Source organism: Prionailurus bengalensis, chromosome B4, assembly GCF_016509475.1.
Source record: "Prionailurus bengalensis isolate Pbe53 chromosome B4, Fcat_Pben_1.1_paternal_pri, whole genome shotgun sequence".
NCBI classification, from domain to species: Eukaryota; Metazoa; Chordata; class Mammalia; order Carnivora; family Felidae; genus Prionailurus; species Prionailurus bengalensis.
This window is the reverse complement of record NC_057358.1, coordinates 114,347,504-114,362,690: the sequence shown is the minus strand read 5'-3', so window position 1 is coordinate 114,362,690 and position 15,187 is coordinate 114,347,504. Positions and strand designations below refer to the sequence as shown.

Sequence of the window (15,187 nt, the reverse complement as noted above, 5' to 3'; positions counted from 1 at the left end):
ATTGTGCAATTCCTGAAAGTCTTTTTAGTTAAAAAAATTAAGGGATGTTTTTGTGGGGAGGTAGAGGTATTGAAGCTGGTATGATATTCATGATTTGTGTCTTGGGTTTAGAAAATTCTGAGAGAACTATAGTTTCATAGGCCTTTGTTACAAGGGCTTTAGCTCAGTCAGAACTGTTGTAATTTTGACTATATCTCTAATAGCTTATTTCACCTCTCCAAACCTTTATTCTCTAAACCTTTGTTCCTTATCACATGAGGATTAAAAAGAGCTATTTATATTTAGTATTGATATTAAATTAGGTAATATGTCACACTACTAGCTAGGCGCCTTAAATAAAGGCATTGATAGTAATAATAGTAATAATGATAATAGCATTAAGAATAAGAACGATAGGCTAAATTTTATAGTGTTCTTTCCTTGCTTAGACACTATTTATTTCACAGTATTAACAGTAACTAATGCTTATGAAGATCTTATTAGTTGTTCACATTGTGTAAATAAGGACACAGAGGCAAGTGAAGGTAAGTAGTTTGCTCACGTTAACTTAGGTAGAAAGGGGCAGAGACCATATCATGCCTAGTAGCAGTTATTCTCATGACATTAGTTTTAAGCTAAGTATTTACTTAAAATTATTTTTAAATTATTTTTCTACAGTCACTGAAAGAAAAAGAACTGGTAAATGAAAAGTCTAAATTGGCAGAGATAGAGGAAATTAAGTGTAGACAGGAAAAAGAAATTGCTAAATTGAGTGAAGAACTCAAGTCCCACAAGCAAGAAAGCATAAAGGTATGTTAAGATAATCATTGTCCCTCCTTCTATCCTGTATTATTGTCATTTAAATAAAAAATATGTATATATATCTTACTGAGAATCTACTATGTGCTAGACGCAGTTTTGTTGTTTTGACAAATACTCTTGCTCTCATCCCTGTGTTGTGTGTTATCCATATACATGTGTTGAAACTATGTTCCTTTGGTTTGCAGATTAGTGAATAAAGCAAAGTAAGTCTAAAAGTTTAGATTTGTTGAGATGATAATCAACAGAGCTGTTGATTTAGAAAATTGTGCCTATGTTGGGGCGCCTGGGTGGCTCAGTCGGTTAAGTGTCCGACTTCGGCTCAGGTCTTGATCTCAGGGTTCATGGGTTTGAGCCCCGCCTTGGGCTCTGTGCTGACAGCTCAGAGCCTGGAGCCTACTTTGGATTCTGTGTCCCTGCCTCTCTCTGCCCCTACCCCACTCGTGCTCTGTCTCTCTCTGTCTCTCCAAAAATAAATGTTAAAAAAAATTAAAGAAAATTATGCCTATGTTTAGAATTAAGATTTTTAGGGGATTCTGTTGTTTCAGTTGTTTTTCTTCCTAAAATCTTTTAATACTCTGTTTGGAACATTTTTCCTGTCATAAGTGTACCTAGGGTGCCAGCTGAAGAAACTAATTGTCTATCATTTGCTTTGTAAAAATGTTATTCATTTTCTCAAAGGTTAGATTCTCTCTTGAATGCTCTCAATAACACCTTTTATGTCTATCAGTATACTTCCCATTTTGCTTTATAATTTATTACCTCTTTATGTTATTATATTCTTACACACTGTGACTTCCTTAAAGCAGGTAATGTATATAATCTTTATCTGCATCCTTAAAACCTAACACAGTGTGTGATGCCTCAGTGGTGACCAATAAATAAATGTTGCTAAGTGAGAAAAGGGAAAATAAGGGGTAGAGGTTCTTCACATAATTTCATCAAAACGTGCATGTAAAGTGTCACTTGAGTTTAAATGATTGTTGAGCAGGAAGTAAATAATCTTGCGTCTTTTTAACCAGTTGTTTGAAATACTGAACTTTAAGAATCTCATAAGAGAAGAGGCTAAAACTCTTTTATATTGTTAGGATAAGTTGTATAAATTTCAGCTACATTTTGAAATATTCACTGTAAAGGATGATTTCGTTCCGGCCTTTTTCAATAGGAGGTAACAAATCTCAAGGATGCCAAACAGCTTTTGATTCAGCAGAAACTCGAGCTTCAAGGGAAAGTAGATTCCCTGAAGGCAACCCTTGACCAGGAGAAGAGAAACCAGCAAATGCTAAAAGAGCAGGTGAAAAAGGAAGAAGATGAACTAAAGAAAGAGTTTACTGAGAAGGAGGCTAAACTGGTCAGTAAGTTAATGGTGGGGAGTGTGTTTTGTAATTGATTTTGTAAGTCAATCCAGTAAGAGAGGATTTTTCTACTTGGAAGTTAGGAGTTAAGTGCTCTTACCTAGCATTTTACTTTTTGATTGAGAAAGGAGATCTGATTTGTTAAATAGCTGATATGTGATTGGAAATATTTTAGTCTGTAATTATATTTTGGTTTAGAGAAGTGAAAATTCAATGAAACATAATTCATAAAATAAACACACTTTTAGTGCCAGAAAAACAAATCCACAGCTATGTAGATTGAGGTAAATGGCGTGAATGCTGATGATGTTAAACTCATTTGTTTGGTCGAAGTGAGTGTTGATAAGGGAGAACGGAAACTTCAGTGTGGAATTTTGATGACCAAAGTCTACTTTTCCTTCCCTAAATTGTGCATGCCAAAATGGGAAGCATCTGGCTTTCCTCTGTTGAATTAAGTCCAAATATCCCCACATAACTTGAGGGCTGAATGTTTTAGTTGAAGATTTGCGATTTCAAGTTCACACAGTGAGTTGAATGGCTTGGAATTGGTTTTTTGGCAGGTTGATAGAAGAAAAGGTACATGTGGATTTTGAGACTGAAAATGCCAGCTTTGTGTCCAGGGCACCTTGCTATCCCTAACTGTGTTATTCCCCTGTTCTAGTGAGGAAAACGAAAACCTCAAATTGCTGTATGTTAGTGGTTCTTCTTAGAGGCTTGCTGACTCTCATTTCAGCATTATGGCCTTTGAGCCAGTTCAGATTACACAGATGTTTGTGGAATCAATTTTATTAGTATGAGATGAATACATTCTCCTGCCTTCTTTCCTGAAGAAGTAGTATTACTTATGTTGCCAGTATTTTAAGTTCAATAGCTAACTTAAATTTATTTTGCATTACTTTAGGAATAGGTTTTTTCCTCACTGTTCTTCCTTTTCTCAGCATTCCGAAATAAAAGAAAAAGAAATAGGAATGAAGAAGCATGAAGAAAATGAAGCTAAACTTACCATGCAGATTACAGCATTAAATGAAAACTTGGGCACCGTAAAGAAGGAGTGGCAGTCTAGTCAACGTAGAGTCAGCGAGCTCGAGAAACAGACGGACGACTTACGGGGTGAAATTGCAGTATTAGAAGCCACAGTTCAGAATAATCAGGATGAAAGGAGAGCACTACTAGAAAGGTGATTGATGTCTAGTAAAATTAGTGTGTTTCCATTCTAAGTGACAAGAAGATTGTCTTTTTTCACATTTTTTTAAATAGAAGAGTCTTGAGAAGAGTACATTGGTCCCACAGGTATTTAAGCAGCCATTTAAAAACTAACTCTTAAAACAATCAGATAGTTGAAATTAAAGTATTATATTTGAGGTTACGAAGTAGTTTCTTATCTCTGTTCTAGAAGGATCTTTGATAATTTTTTAAAAAAATTAATGATTGCTTTGCAATCTGTTCTAGATGTCTTAAAGGAGAAGGTGAAATAGAAAAGCTTCAAACCAAAGTACTAGAATTGCAAAGAAAGCTGGATAATACGACTGCAGCGGTGCAGGAGCTGGGCAGAGAAAATCAATCCCTTCAAGTAAGTCATCTGGTAATGTGAGGCTGTTTTTCAGTCTAGAGTTAACTCTTAGTAAAAAGCATATTTGCAATCTTTTTTATTTTTTGTTTTGAGAGAGAGAGAACCTGAGTAAGGGAGGGGCAGAGAGAGAGGGGGGAGACAGGATCCCAAGCAGGCTCCACGCCATCAGCGCAGAGCCCGACATGGGGTTGATCTCACAGATGGCAAGAACATGACCTGAGCCAAAACCAAGTGTCAGATGTTTAACCACCTGAGCCACCCAGGCACCCCAGCGTATTTTCAATCTTTAAAAAAAATCTCCTGTATTTAATAAATAACTTTTGAATGGTTACTATCTGTATAGCAGTATTGTAGGTGTTATGGATAGTTGAATAAAAGTGATAAAGAATTAATCTGAGAGACCCCAGGGATCAGTTAGAAAGCCTTGTCATTCACGAATTGGCAGCTCTGGGAAAATTGAGGAACATCAAGGAATAGACGAGCTGCTATGTGTTAAAGAAGTGATCTGAATATGTGCTCAGGGTACTTAGGAAGGATTGATCATTAGGGTTAGAAGGGATGGGAAATCACCAAAGATTAGAAATTGCCGGTGCCTTTGAGGGTAAAAATTTGACTTAATTTGTCATTCAGACTTAAGAGTGTAGCAGCTTTTGACAATGGAAGCCAACCAAAGTATTTCTGATTTTTAAAATTTTATCCCATGGTGCCTATAAGTCTAAATTTTGAGAAACTTGGGCACCAATTAGAAATTATCCATCATTCTTTACAATGTTGAGTATTATAATGTATGGACGCCCCCCCCTTTTTTTTTTTTTGATAGATCAAACACACGCAAGCATTAAATAGGAAGTGGGCGGAAGACAATGAAGTACAAAACTGCATGGCCTGTGGGAAAGGCTTTTCAGTAACAGTGAGACGGGTAAATGATTTTGTTCATATTGCTGTGGTTCTGGATTTTATTTCTCAGTATCAATTAATGTTTTAACCATCAAAATCTTGTATTTGACAGATTAAAAATTTTTTTCTATTTATTGGTTAACTTTACAACTACATAGAATAATTAAATTTTATGCAGTCTAGTTTCTGGTCAGCATATGTATTTCAATTTTAGTTTTAAGTATAGTTCTTGCCTTCCTACTCAGTTACTCTCTGGAATAGTCATTTTCTGAACCACTGGGCCATATGTTTAGTCATTATGTGTTTAACTCATATGTTTTAGTCATCATTGGGTTATTTTAAAGAAAAAGCAGAGATGAAAAAAATATTTATTCTGAATAATACCATGTGAAGTTTATATTCCTATTGAAGAAATTATGCCTGAAACACTTGGCAAATAGAAATGGTTTTCAGCTGGTCGAGGTGCTTTATTATCACTTTTTAAATGCCTCTGAAGGTTCTTTTGAGAATTCTTGATGAATTTTATATCAGATGTTTGGCACAGTATCTGAGAAATAGAAAGCATTCAAATTAAGAGATTAAATTGACATGTTGAAATATTACTAAATAATACACTAATCCCTTGAAAGTTAATATACCTTCACAGTGCAGTTTGCAGTATTCTTATATCTCATCATGCTTTTGGTGTAGTTTTTATGCTTGAAATTGTTTAATTTTTGTCATTTACAGCATCACTGCAGACAATGTGGAAATATCTTCTGTGCTGAGTGTTCGGCCAAAAATGCCTTAACTCCATCTTCTAAGAAGCCTGTTCGTGTCTGTGATGCATGTTTCAATGACTTGCAAGGATAATGGGTTATCACAACTTCAGAATAGTATTACACTAACATTAGATTTTTAATAAATGCACTTAATAGAGGTCTTGGACTACTATTTGATTTGGACAGTGGTTGCAATATTAGACCAAATTAGAATTCATATATTTTGGAATGTTATCAATATCAAGTAAAACTCTTCTATTTTTGTGAGACTTGGGCTCATCTTTCATTACTTTTTTCCATTTAACCCCTGGAACAGCTTTCATGCCAAGTTTAGGATTAGCCAATGAAATGTAAATAAACTTTGGACAGAAAATAGCAATGTATTTTTTTAAATATGATTTCATTGTTCACAAATGACATGAATATATGCTTCCATAGCTTACTTTTTTCTCCCAAATTTAGTATACAAAAATGTACATGGGTGATGTTATCACATCATATATGTTGCACAATAGCACATTATATTATTATTATATTAGATACTCTCTTGGTGAAGTCATGCACAGAACTATAAAACTTTCTTTTTTTCTTATATATAGGTCCATAGCTCAGTTGCATTGTTATGTTATAAATTTACTACTCATGTGTTCTAAGTACAGTTTATGTTGAAATATGTACTAACCATGAATTTGAACATGGTTTTTGTTTTAACGATATTGATTAAATTCTCTTGGGTAGATTTTATGAAAACCTCTGTAAAATCAGTTTGCTTACTTTATGGTTATCCTGGGGTTGTATTTTAAAGATTAGGGTTAATTTTTCTTTGTCTTTTTCTATCTCATGTTTAAACTCTCACATACTGTTAAGAATTCTATAAAACTACCCACCCTCACCCCCCAGCTGGAGGATGAATCGTAAAAATTGTATAATGGTTCTATTGTCAGTTTCTTGTAAGTAGGAAGGTTTTGGAGATTAGCCTTTATGTTATAACCTCGGATTGTCTCTCCAGCATTTTGGGAATCTGAGTTTGCTTTTTTAATGGATCTATTTTTCCCTTTATTTGGTTTAACCTTTCGAACCATAGCTCAGCTTCACTGTAATAGTTTTATAATTTTGCATCTTAAAGCCAGTAACTGATATTGCTGTAGTCTTATCTGTGAAAACAAATACACGTGGGAAGGAGACATTAAATATTCGACTTTACATCTTCTTACCTAATAGGGAAACATTTTTGAAAGTTGTGAAGTTGACTTAAATTTAAAATGGTTATGAATTTGGGGTTCCATATTAACTGGTAAATCTTTTCACTTTGCAAAAATACTGCTATGAAATTGCTTTAAAGTAACAGCTGGAGAATAGAGTATCACCAAAAACAAATATATTTCGGAATCCCAAAGTTATAATCAGAACTGAAACAGAATGGCTAATTAAGGGTAATTAAAAGTTAGCTTATTGGTATGCTGAACAATGGAATTGAACTTTAATTTATCATAGTCTTCTTAATTTGGGAAACATCTGTAGAGAGGTCATTAATATTGGTTTATTCTTTCTAGAGAAAAAATATAAAGTTATACATTTGTGCAGTGTAATCATCTGGTAATAATAAGGAAGAATGGGAGTTAATATTTCGTTTGCAATAGTCTATAATATACACTTGCTTTCAAATATCATGCCAAAATAAAGTTATCGTGTTTATGCTTTACCTGTAACATTGATAAATGAAGAGATTGTCATATTCATTTAATTATTTTACAAAACTCAGTTAAGTAAATCCTGCTGTCAGTAGCTATTAAGGACCCTGATGGTGTCCCTAGACTAGGATAGACATACATCCTTGAGCATACATAAAGAAGAAATACAATGACTCTTTATTAAAAACAACAGCTGGATGATATAAATTGAGCTAAAATTATTTATGCATTTTCATATGCTTATAAATCCTTTCAAAGAGTCTTAATTCTACACTTTAAATATAAGGAAGTTAATATGAAACTTAGAAATTTTCTATGTTGCAAAAATAGATATTCACAGTACCTTTTTTTTTTTTTTTTTTTTTTTTTAAGATAGTAAAACTTCATGAGGATTCTAGGTTAGAATGTTTGTTCACTTCATCTCCTAACTGGGTGTGCTGAAGGCCTTTTCCCATCTTATCCACCCACCCACATACTCACAAAAAAAAATGTCGGGAGGTATGTGTTTGAGTAATCACTAGTTTTCATCTAGCTAAATCTCATTTTATAGGTCCTGAATAATTTACCATAGGCTACTACACTAATGCTATCAGAAATGAACCTTTTTTGTGTGTGTGCTTATTAACTCTCACTAATTTAACGTGTTTTTAAAGAAAACAAAAAGGGTTTTCTTTTTCTTTTAACTAAAAAGTCATCTTCTGAGTTCTTACTGGCTCTACATTTTAGATGTTTGCTGGTACTATTTGTCAGTGAGTTAGGGGTGGCATATCCCAGCTCTTGGCTCTAATGCGAAGCCTGTTGGCATCACATGTTAGTAAATTCCAAACCCCAGCATAGAAATGTGAATTAAAATCAAGTTTTGCTGGGTTAGAGTACAATAAAGTATACCTACAGATTTTTTTTTTTTTAATAGGAAGAAGACAAAGCTGCTGGTATAGGATTAGTTCATTTTGAAGAAAAAAGAGGGAAACACAAAGACCTCAATGCAGTGTACAAATAACATTTTGTTCAACTACCTCTTAATGTGGATTTAGCTAGTTTGATAGTTTCCTCACAGTAATGTTAAATAGTAACTGCCAAATTTGTTAGTTTCCCATCTCTCTTAGAAAGGCTTTGGATTATTTTATAGTTTTGAGAACTTTGAAGCCACTTTTTTTAACTTTGCATTTGCATAAAAATGTTTAGCTTCTAAGTGGAGAGCAAATTATGATCATATATTTTGATATTCATGACCTATTTGACTATAGCAATTTTTTTTAATGCACTTTGGCTATAAAACCATGGATGATTTGATCCATAAGAGTTAAATGTGCCATCAATTTAGTATTCCTAGACATGAGCTTGATGAATGGCATTCTGTAATTATAATGTGCCACACATTATCGTGTCTTAATTGCCCTTTGCCTGAATTTTAATGATCAATTTGTTATTGTTGCAGATGTGAATATTGTGCATAAACTTACTAAATTTATGTAAAATTGTATAAAATAGAATTGGAAATAGCTAAGTTCTTTCTGTGTAGAAGTAATGAATTTATTGTAACATGATGCAGTTATGTATATGACATTCTGTACTTCCTTGAACTGGATCATATATTCATAGTTTCTATAGAAACTTTTGCATGAATATTTTCTCATTTAGGTTTTGGATTCGTTGTTTGTATTGTGTTTACTACTTGTGATCATGTAGTTGTGCCTTATTTTGTGAGAGAGTTTAGCTCAGTAAATACTGTAATTTCTAAACTCAGTGAGTGGAAGGTTATCGATTATAAATGTAACTGATAAATTACACAACAGCATTTAAATCTGTATAAAGAAAAATGGAAGGATCCTTATTGAATTGTTGATTTTGTTTTTTTTTAATTTGTTAAAGATGATATTAAAAAACCATTTCTTTCTAGTAGATGTATTCTGTGACTGTAAATTATTTTTTTCTATTAAAAAAAAAAAGTACATGGGGCGCCGGGGTGGCTCAGTTGGTTGAGCGTCCGACTCTTGATTTTGGCTCAGGTCATGATCCCAGGGTCATGGGGTCAAGCCCTGCACCGGACTCCTCACCGAGTGTGAAGCCTGCTTGAGATTCTCTCTCTCCCCCCACCCCTCTCTCTGGCTCGTGCACACCCTCTCTCTCTCTCAAATAAAAATAAATGAAAAAGAATACAAAATATTAACCATTTTGTACTTATTTACAGATTGCTAGAACTTTCCACATGGATGTAGACCGTGGGTATGCTTTGATGTTCAATTTAGGAATTAGGAATGAAGTTCATAATTGCAAGAGAAATTTCTAAAGCCATTTTGCTTAAGACATTCCCTTCTTATTCCATTCATTATTGTGAAGAATTAACAAAACTACAAAGAAATACTAAACAATATTAAAGTCATTCCTTCTTTCATTGTTCATCTAAGTTTAGTACCCAGGTGACCATTTAAAGACACTTTTCTGAGGACTCAGTATACCAGTCGCTTATTACTGTGTTTTCCCTGGGAACCAAAATTCCAGAAGTGTTTTTTGTTTTTTTTTTATTTGACTCTAATGTGCTTCCCTCTGAAGAGTTCAATGTGTATATCCTCAAGAACTTCCTAGATTATATATTAGACATGTTCTTTTGTGAGTGCTATAGAATTTCAGTTTAAATATGTAGCATATTCTTTTTTAAATTTTATTTTATTGTGATCACATTTAACAGATCTACCCTCTTTGACAGCTTTTAAATTCTAGTAGAGCAGACCTGTAGAGCTTCCTCATCTCACTTCACTGAAACGTTATGCTGTTGACTGGTGACTTCCCATTTCTCCCTCCCTTGGCAACCTCTATTCTACTCTGATTCTATGCGTCTGACTACTTTCGATACCTCACGTCAGTGGAGTCATACAGTATTTGTCTCTCTGTGACTGATTGACTTCTTTTAGCGTGATGTCCGAGGTTCATCTCTGTTGTTGCAAATTGCAGAATTTTCTTCTTCTCAAAGGCTGAATAGTATTCCATTGTATGTATATGCCATATTTTCTTTACCCGTTCATCTGTTGGTGGACATTAAGGGTTTTTCCACTTCTTGGCTATTGTGAATAGTGCTGTGATGAACATGGGAATACTAATAGTTCTTTGCGTCTAGTGTATTCTTCTTCAGCTGTTTTCCATCTTGATGTTAATTTACTCAGTCTTTCCCTTTAATGAGATTTAAGGGTAAATGAGTTCTTTATACATACAATTACCTATTGGACTCACAGGATTTTTAAAAAAAATTTTAATGTTTATTTATTTTTGAAGGAGAGACAGAGTGTGAGCAGGGGTGGGGCAGAGAGAGGGGGAGACATAGAATCTGAAGCAGGCTGCAGGCTTTGAGGTGTCAGCACAGAGCCCAGCTCGGGGCTCGAACTCATAAGCTGTGAGATCATGACCTGAGCTGAAGTTAGACACTTAACAGATTGAGCCACCCAGGTGCCCCTGGACTTAGAAGATTTTAAAAGGAATCTTGAGAGATCACTTAGTCCCGGTCCGTGTCCTTCCTCTTAGGTTGGTTTTAAATATTTAAAAGTTTCTACAAGATGATTGTTGATTTTTTTTTTCTAAAAAATATATATTATTTTTTGGTCAGATATTTCTTCCTAAATCTTCTCTTGCACATATCTGTATTGTCTTCTGGATGTAATTGCTTTCAATCCCATCCAGGTCCCCTCTCTAGGAACTCATCTGCAGTCTAGTCCCCATTCTTGGCCCTCCCTTTTTTTTTTTCTCATTTATTCTTAGACATTAACAGTAGTTAATTGCTTTCGAGATTCTCCTTTTAATTCAACTTATTCTTAATAAATATCTGAAATTATATAGAGACTGCCCCTCCCTTCCAATAGTGCTTGGCCCTTGCACAAGAGCCTTTATGCTGCAGTGCGGCGAAATCCGTGTTTTCCTCAAAGAATTAACTGCACGTCATGACTTCCTCAAGCCCCATCCTCTCTGTCTCATCCTCCAACTTAAGGAGATCAGTTAACGTATCACTTACCTTCCAGCCCAAATTGAAAAGTGCAATACGTCCGTTTTGGAAATTGCAGAAGTTACCATTCCTGAAATTGAAATTTGTGGATTTCCTTTTGATATGATCTGACTATAAGAACCCATTTTTTTAAATGAAGTTAATAGTATATTCCACCATGACAATATAATTCAAGCTACTTTTACTTGATAAAGATTCTAATGACATTTCAAGTGCTCTCTGCCAAATAAACTTGGCTGTTCTATGCCAGCACACACAACACTCAAACCAGAAAGTGGTTTTATGACAAACTTCATCGTTCATTCCTCAAAAAATGAGGTTCAGAGAAAGCTACCTTAACTATTTCAATGAAAATCTTCCATATAAAAGTGTTAACTGGTGAAACTGGAACAGACACTTGCTTTTTTCCCCCTTAAAATAAGGGCATTTAATCTCTGGGATTTTCTACTTTCAATTTAGGGTATTACCAAGTATACCTGAGGTAAGTAAACTGTTGGCAAATAGGAATTTAAAAACTGTTAAATATAGACCTTATTGATTGCTTAATCTGTTAAAAAAGCAACCAAAGTTGTATCAGAATTATCAATGCGCTTTAGGGGTGCCTGGATGGCTCAGTGGGTTGAGCATCCAACTTTAGCTCAGGTCATGATCTCACGGTTCGGAAGTTCAAGCCCCGCGTTGGGCTGTGTGCTGACAGCTCAGAGCCTGGAGCCTGCTTCAGATTCTGTGTCTCCCTCTCTGCCCCTCCCTGCTCATTTCTCTCTCTCTCTGTGTCTCAAAAATAAACATTTAAAAAAGTTAAAAAAAAGAATTATCATTGCATGTGAGGTAGGACTGTAAAGCAGTTAAGACTGGTTTATGAGCCATGTAGGAAATATGGTTTCATTATTGACATACACAAAAGTGAGATGCTAGAATTCACACTGAGCACAAGCAGTGGACATTGCTTTCCTTCTGACCCTCCATTCATCTGATCTTTCACCCTTTACAAATTCTAATAGCACCATACTTCACTCAAACCTCTTGCGAGCCCTACTGAAACATGATAAGGTATCAGTTATATACCTGCCAAAAAATTGCTCAGAGTTCAAATTTGTTGCGGTCATTATTCCTCTGTAATGAGGATTTTCCTAGCTCAAATCCTCAGATTCTGGAACTCCTTTAAAATGCACATTTTGGGGTGCCTGGGTGGCGCAGTCGGTTAAGCGTCTGACTTCAGCCAGGTCACGATCTCGCGGGGTCCGTGAGTTCGAGCCCCGCGTCGGGCTCTGGGCTGATGGCTCAGAGCCTGGAGCCTGTTTCCGATTTTGTCTCCCTCTCTCTCTCTGACCCTCCCCCGTTCATGCTCTGTCTCTCTCTGTCCCAAAAATAAATAAACGTTGAAAAAAAAATAAAATGCACATTTCTTTCTAGCTCATCATTAAATAAGTGTTAGAAAAGTTTGAATGAAAGAATACCTTAATCCTAATGTCTAAAAAATGCACCATTTGTTTTAGGTTCTTACATTTCAGAGGATTCTGCAGGCGACGTAAATAAAGATATCTTCTTGGTTTCCTGGTTCTTGGTGAAGCAAGATATTGCTGCTGTTATTTTTGTCATCCATGTTTTCTGTTAAAAATAATATATAATACATATATACTATATATATAATATATAGGGAGAGAATGTTGACAATTATTCACATATTTGGACTAATATTTTCCTTTGTATTTATTGACTTGCTCTTTAAAACTGAAGACTAACGAAACACTTGCATGTTTCCCGTTTTCTTTAATATGTCATAAATACCTCTAATCATCTGAAAATGGAAGTGGATTAAATGAGAATGGTATGGAAGTTGGGAAAAGAGTTATGAATAATCAAGGAATCATAATAGTCCGTGATGTCTAGAAAAACGAGCACTGAGAATATAAATAGTTTGAAAATTGAATTCCTTGAATTTCCATTTTGTATGGGAATAGTTCTTAACAAGTGGCATAATTTGCAAAGCCGACTGACGGAGGTGACCCTGGAAATTGAGTTATTAGGGCTAAAGCAACACCGCGTTAATTGGCTACGTTGTTGCCGTGATGAAAACCTTCCTGGGGAAAGAAAACTTCTAAGATGGAGAAACCAGTCAGGCGGCTGCTTCTCAGTGCCATAGCTGAGTCAACACTGGCCTCTTTTCTGAACGCTGGCGTATCTTCAAAGGTGGTTCGTTATTGCGGTGGCCCCTCATTTGAGCTGACGTCACATAATTTGCATACCAGGACGTTCACAGTCGGAACACCTTAAAAGTCAATCATGCAATCCAAAGCAGTTCTTTCCCATTGTTTCACGTAAGCTGTGCAACTCCAAGGCTGCTTGAGGTTCTGCTCCAGGCGAAAATGAAGGAGCTGTGTCGGCTCTGTGAGTGTGAAGAGGTGGTCAGTTCTTGAGATTTCTGAGCATGATAGGGACTAGATGTCCACATCCTTCCCCCTCTTAACCTCTGCCCTTCCCAAAGCCGGCGAAGGAAATACACAAACTTTCCCATTTCCCATTACTTAAGAAGCTTGGGGGGTGGGGTGGGGGGTGGGGGGAGATTCTTCCTTATGTCAGGTCTGAAGAATCAAAACCTGCACAACTGAGATACATACTTTGATATTTTCTCTTTGGGTTTGGAATAAGAACATTGCTGTACACACCGTCGATATCTGTTTTCATGTTGTACAAGGAAAGCATTTCTCAGCCCAAACGCTAGAAAAAGGTTACATAGGCAAAAGAAATCGTTTAATATTAAATCCAGTTTCTCAGGACAAGAACCTAGAGTTTTTGAATATTCTCAATGAATATGGAAAGTTTATGTAGATAACAAACAAAAAGAATTGATTCCGAGAGCAAGACTTCACTACCATGCCCAAAGAGAGCCCACTTAAATATGAGAACCCTTTCTTCCTTAGCTAACAACTTCTGCAGCTTGATGAAATGCAGTTATGGCTTATGTGATGGAAAATGGGCACCTTCTAGAAGAAATTTAGCATGCTAGGTGGATAGTGTGTATGTAAAATACAGATAATAAAAAGATGGAAAACAACGTAACTGTTGTCTCTTTCATCCACCACTCCTGTTTAAAATGTTACTGTTGTATTTAAAGTGAAATCCCATCGAAGCAAGGGCTATAGACAAAGTAAGATGTACCAAAAATACCAAGTCTCCTGAGTGCTTCATTAACAGGCCAAAAAATTGACTCAAAATTCAGCATCTACAAATTATGTGAGATGTGAAACAAACAAAAACAAGTGTTGGTGTGGTTTCTGTGCTTGTAAAAGAAAGTCTGTTCTGTCATTACCTAGCTGGTCTCTTGGAGAAATGACAGGAGATACTGAGAGAGTAATTCTCGTGTTTTTATTTTGTTTTATTGTTTGGTTTTTTTTTTTTTTTTGATGTGGCAGGTGGTTTTAAAATAAAAACGTCTTCCTTGAATTATTAATACAACACAGGGAGTAAAATTCTGCAGTCCATGCAGTTAATTTATGTGTGGGAACAAACAAAAACCAAACCAGGCTTGTCTTCTTTCTGGTCATACCAAGGAGTACTTCAGAGAGAAGGAGGAGAGCACTGACTTTTTATTCCTGGCGGATCATAAGCTGATGCATGTCCCCTGTCATTATTTGTATTTGATGAAATGTGTGGGTTTAACTCAGACTCACCGGAAGAGGTTGGGCCTCATTTCAAAATCAGAGCAAATGCAAGACTTTCTTTCTTTCTTTTATTTTTTTCTTATTTTTTTAACGTTTATTTATTTTTGAGACAGAGAGACAGAGGGAGGGGGAGGGTCAGAGAGAGGGAGACACAGAATCTGAAACAGGCTCCAGGCTCTGAGCTGTCAGCACAGAGCCTGGCGTGGGGCTCGAACTTGTGAACGGCGAGATCATGACCTGAGCCAAAGTCGGACGCTCCACTGACTGAGCCACCCAGATGCCCCAAGACTTTCATTTTCTTAACTGCAAGAACTATTCTAGTATCACAGGTAATACTCATAGCAGTCTAAAGTTCCTAATTCCTGAATTCTACCACAACAAAGTCTGTTAAGGGCATGACATTCTGTCAGCTTCTCTGAGATGGGAGGACTATTAAAATAACTTTCTGGGGAAAAAAGATCT

The 15,187-nt window shown here is 35.7% G+C and overlaps 2 protein-coding genes across 6 annotated transcripts in view; one reads left to right on the top strand and one right to left on the bottom strand.

Moving 5' to 3' along the window:
• The window catches only part of EEA1 (early endosome antigen 1), a 114,857-nt gene extending 105,883 nt beyond the window's left edge, over nt 1–8,974 (top strand). For all 5 annotated transcript variants that reach the window (XM_043562092.1, XM_043562090.1, XM_043562091.1 and 2 more), the window contains 6 exons: nt 658–789; nt 1,964–2,149; nt 3,092–3,330; nt 3,603–3,723; nt 4,544–4,642; nt 5,350–8,974. In XM_043562092.1, coding sequence (XP_043418027.1) covers nt 658–789; nt 1,964–2,149; nt 3,092–3,330; nt 3,603–3,723; nt 4,544–4,642; nt 5,350–5,472 — 900 coding nt within the window. In that variant the 3' untranslated portion in view covers nt 5,473–8,974. The remainder of the gene's footprint in view (nt 1–657; nt 790–1,963; nt 2,150–3,091; nt 3,331–3,602; nt 3,724–4,543; nt 4,643–5,349) is intronic.
• Nucleotides 8,975–12,563: 3,589 nt separating this feature from the next.
• PLEKHG7 (pleckstrin homology and RhoGEF domain containing G7) overlaps nt 12,564–15,187 on the bottom strand; it is a 59,651-nt gene continuing 57,027 nt past the window's right edge. Inside the window, 3 exon segments of the mRNA XM_043564289.1 lie at nt 12,564–12,671; nt 13,682–13,720; nt 13,723–13,781. Coding sequence (XP_043420224.1) covers nt 12,564–12,671; nt 13,682–13,720; nt 13,723–13,781 — 206 coding nt within the window.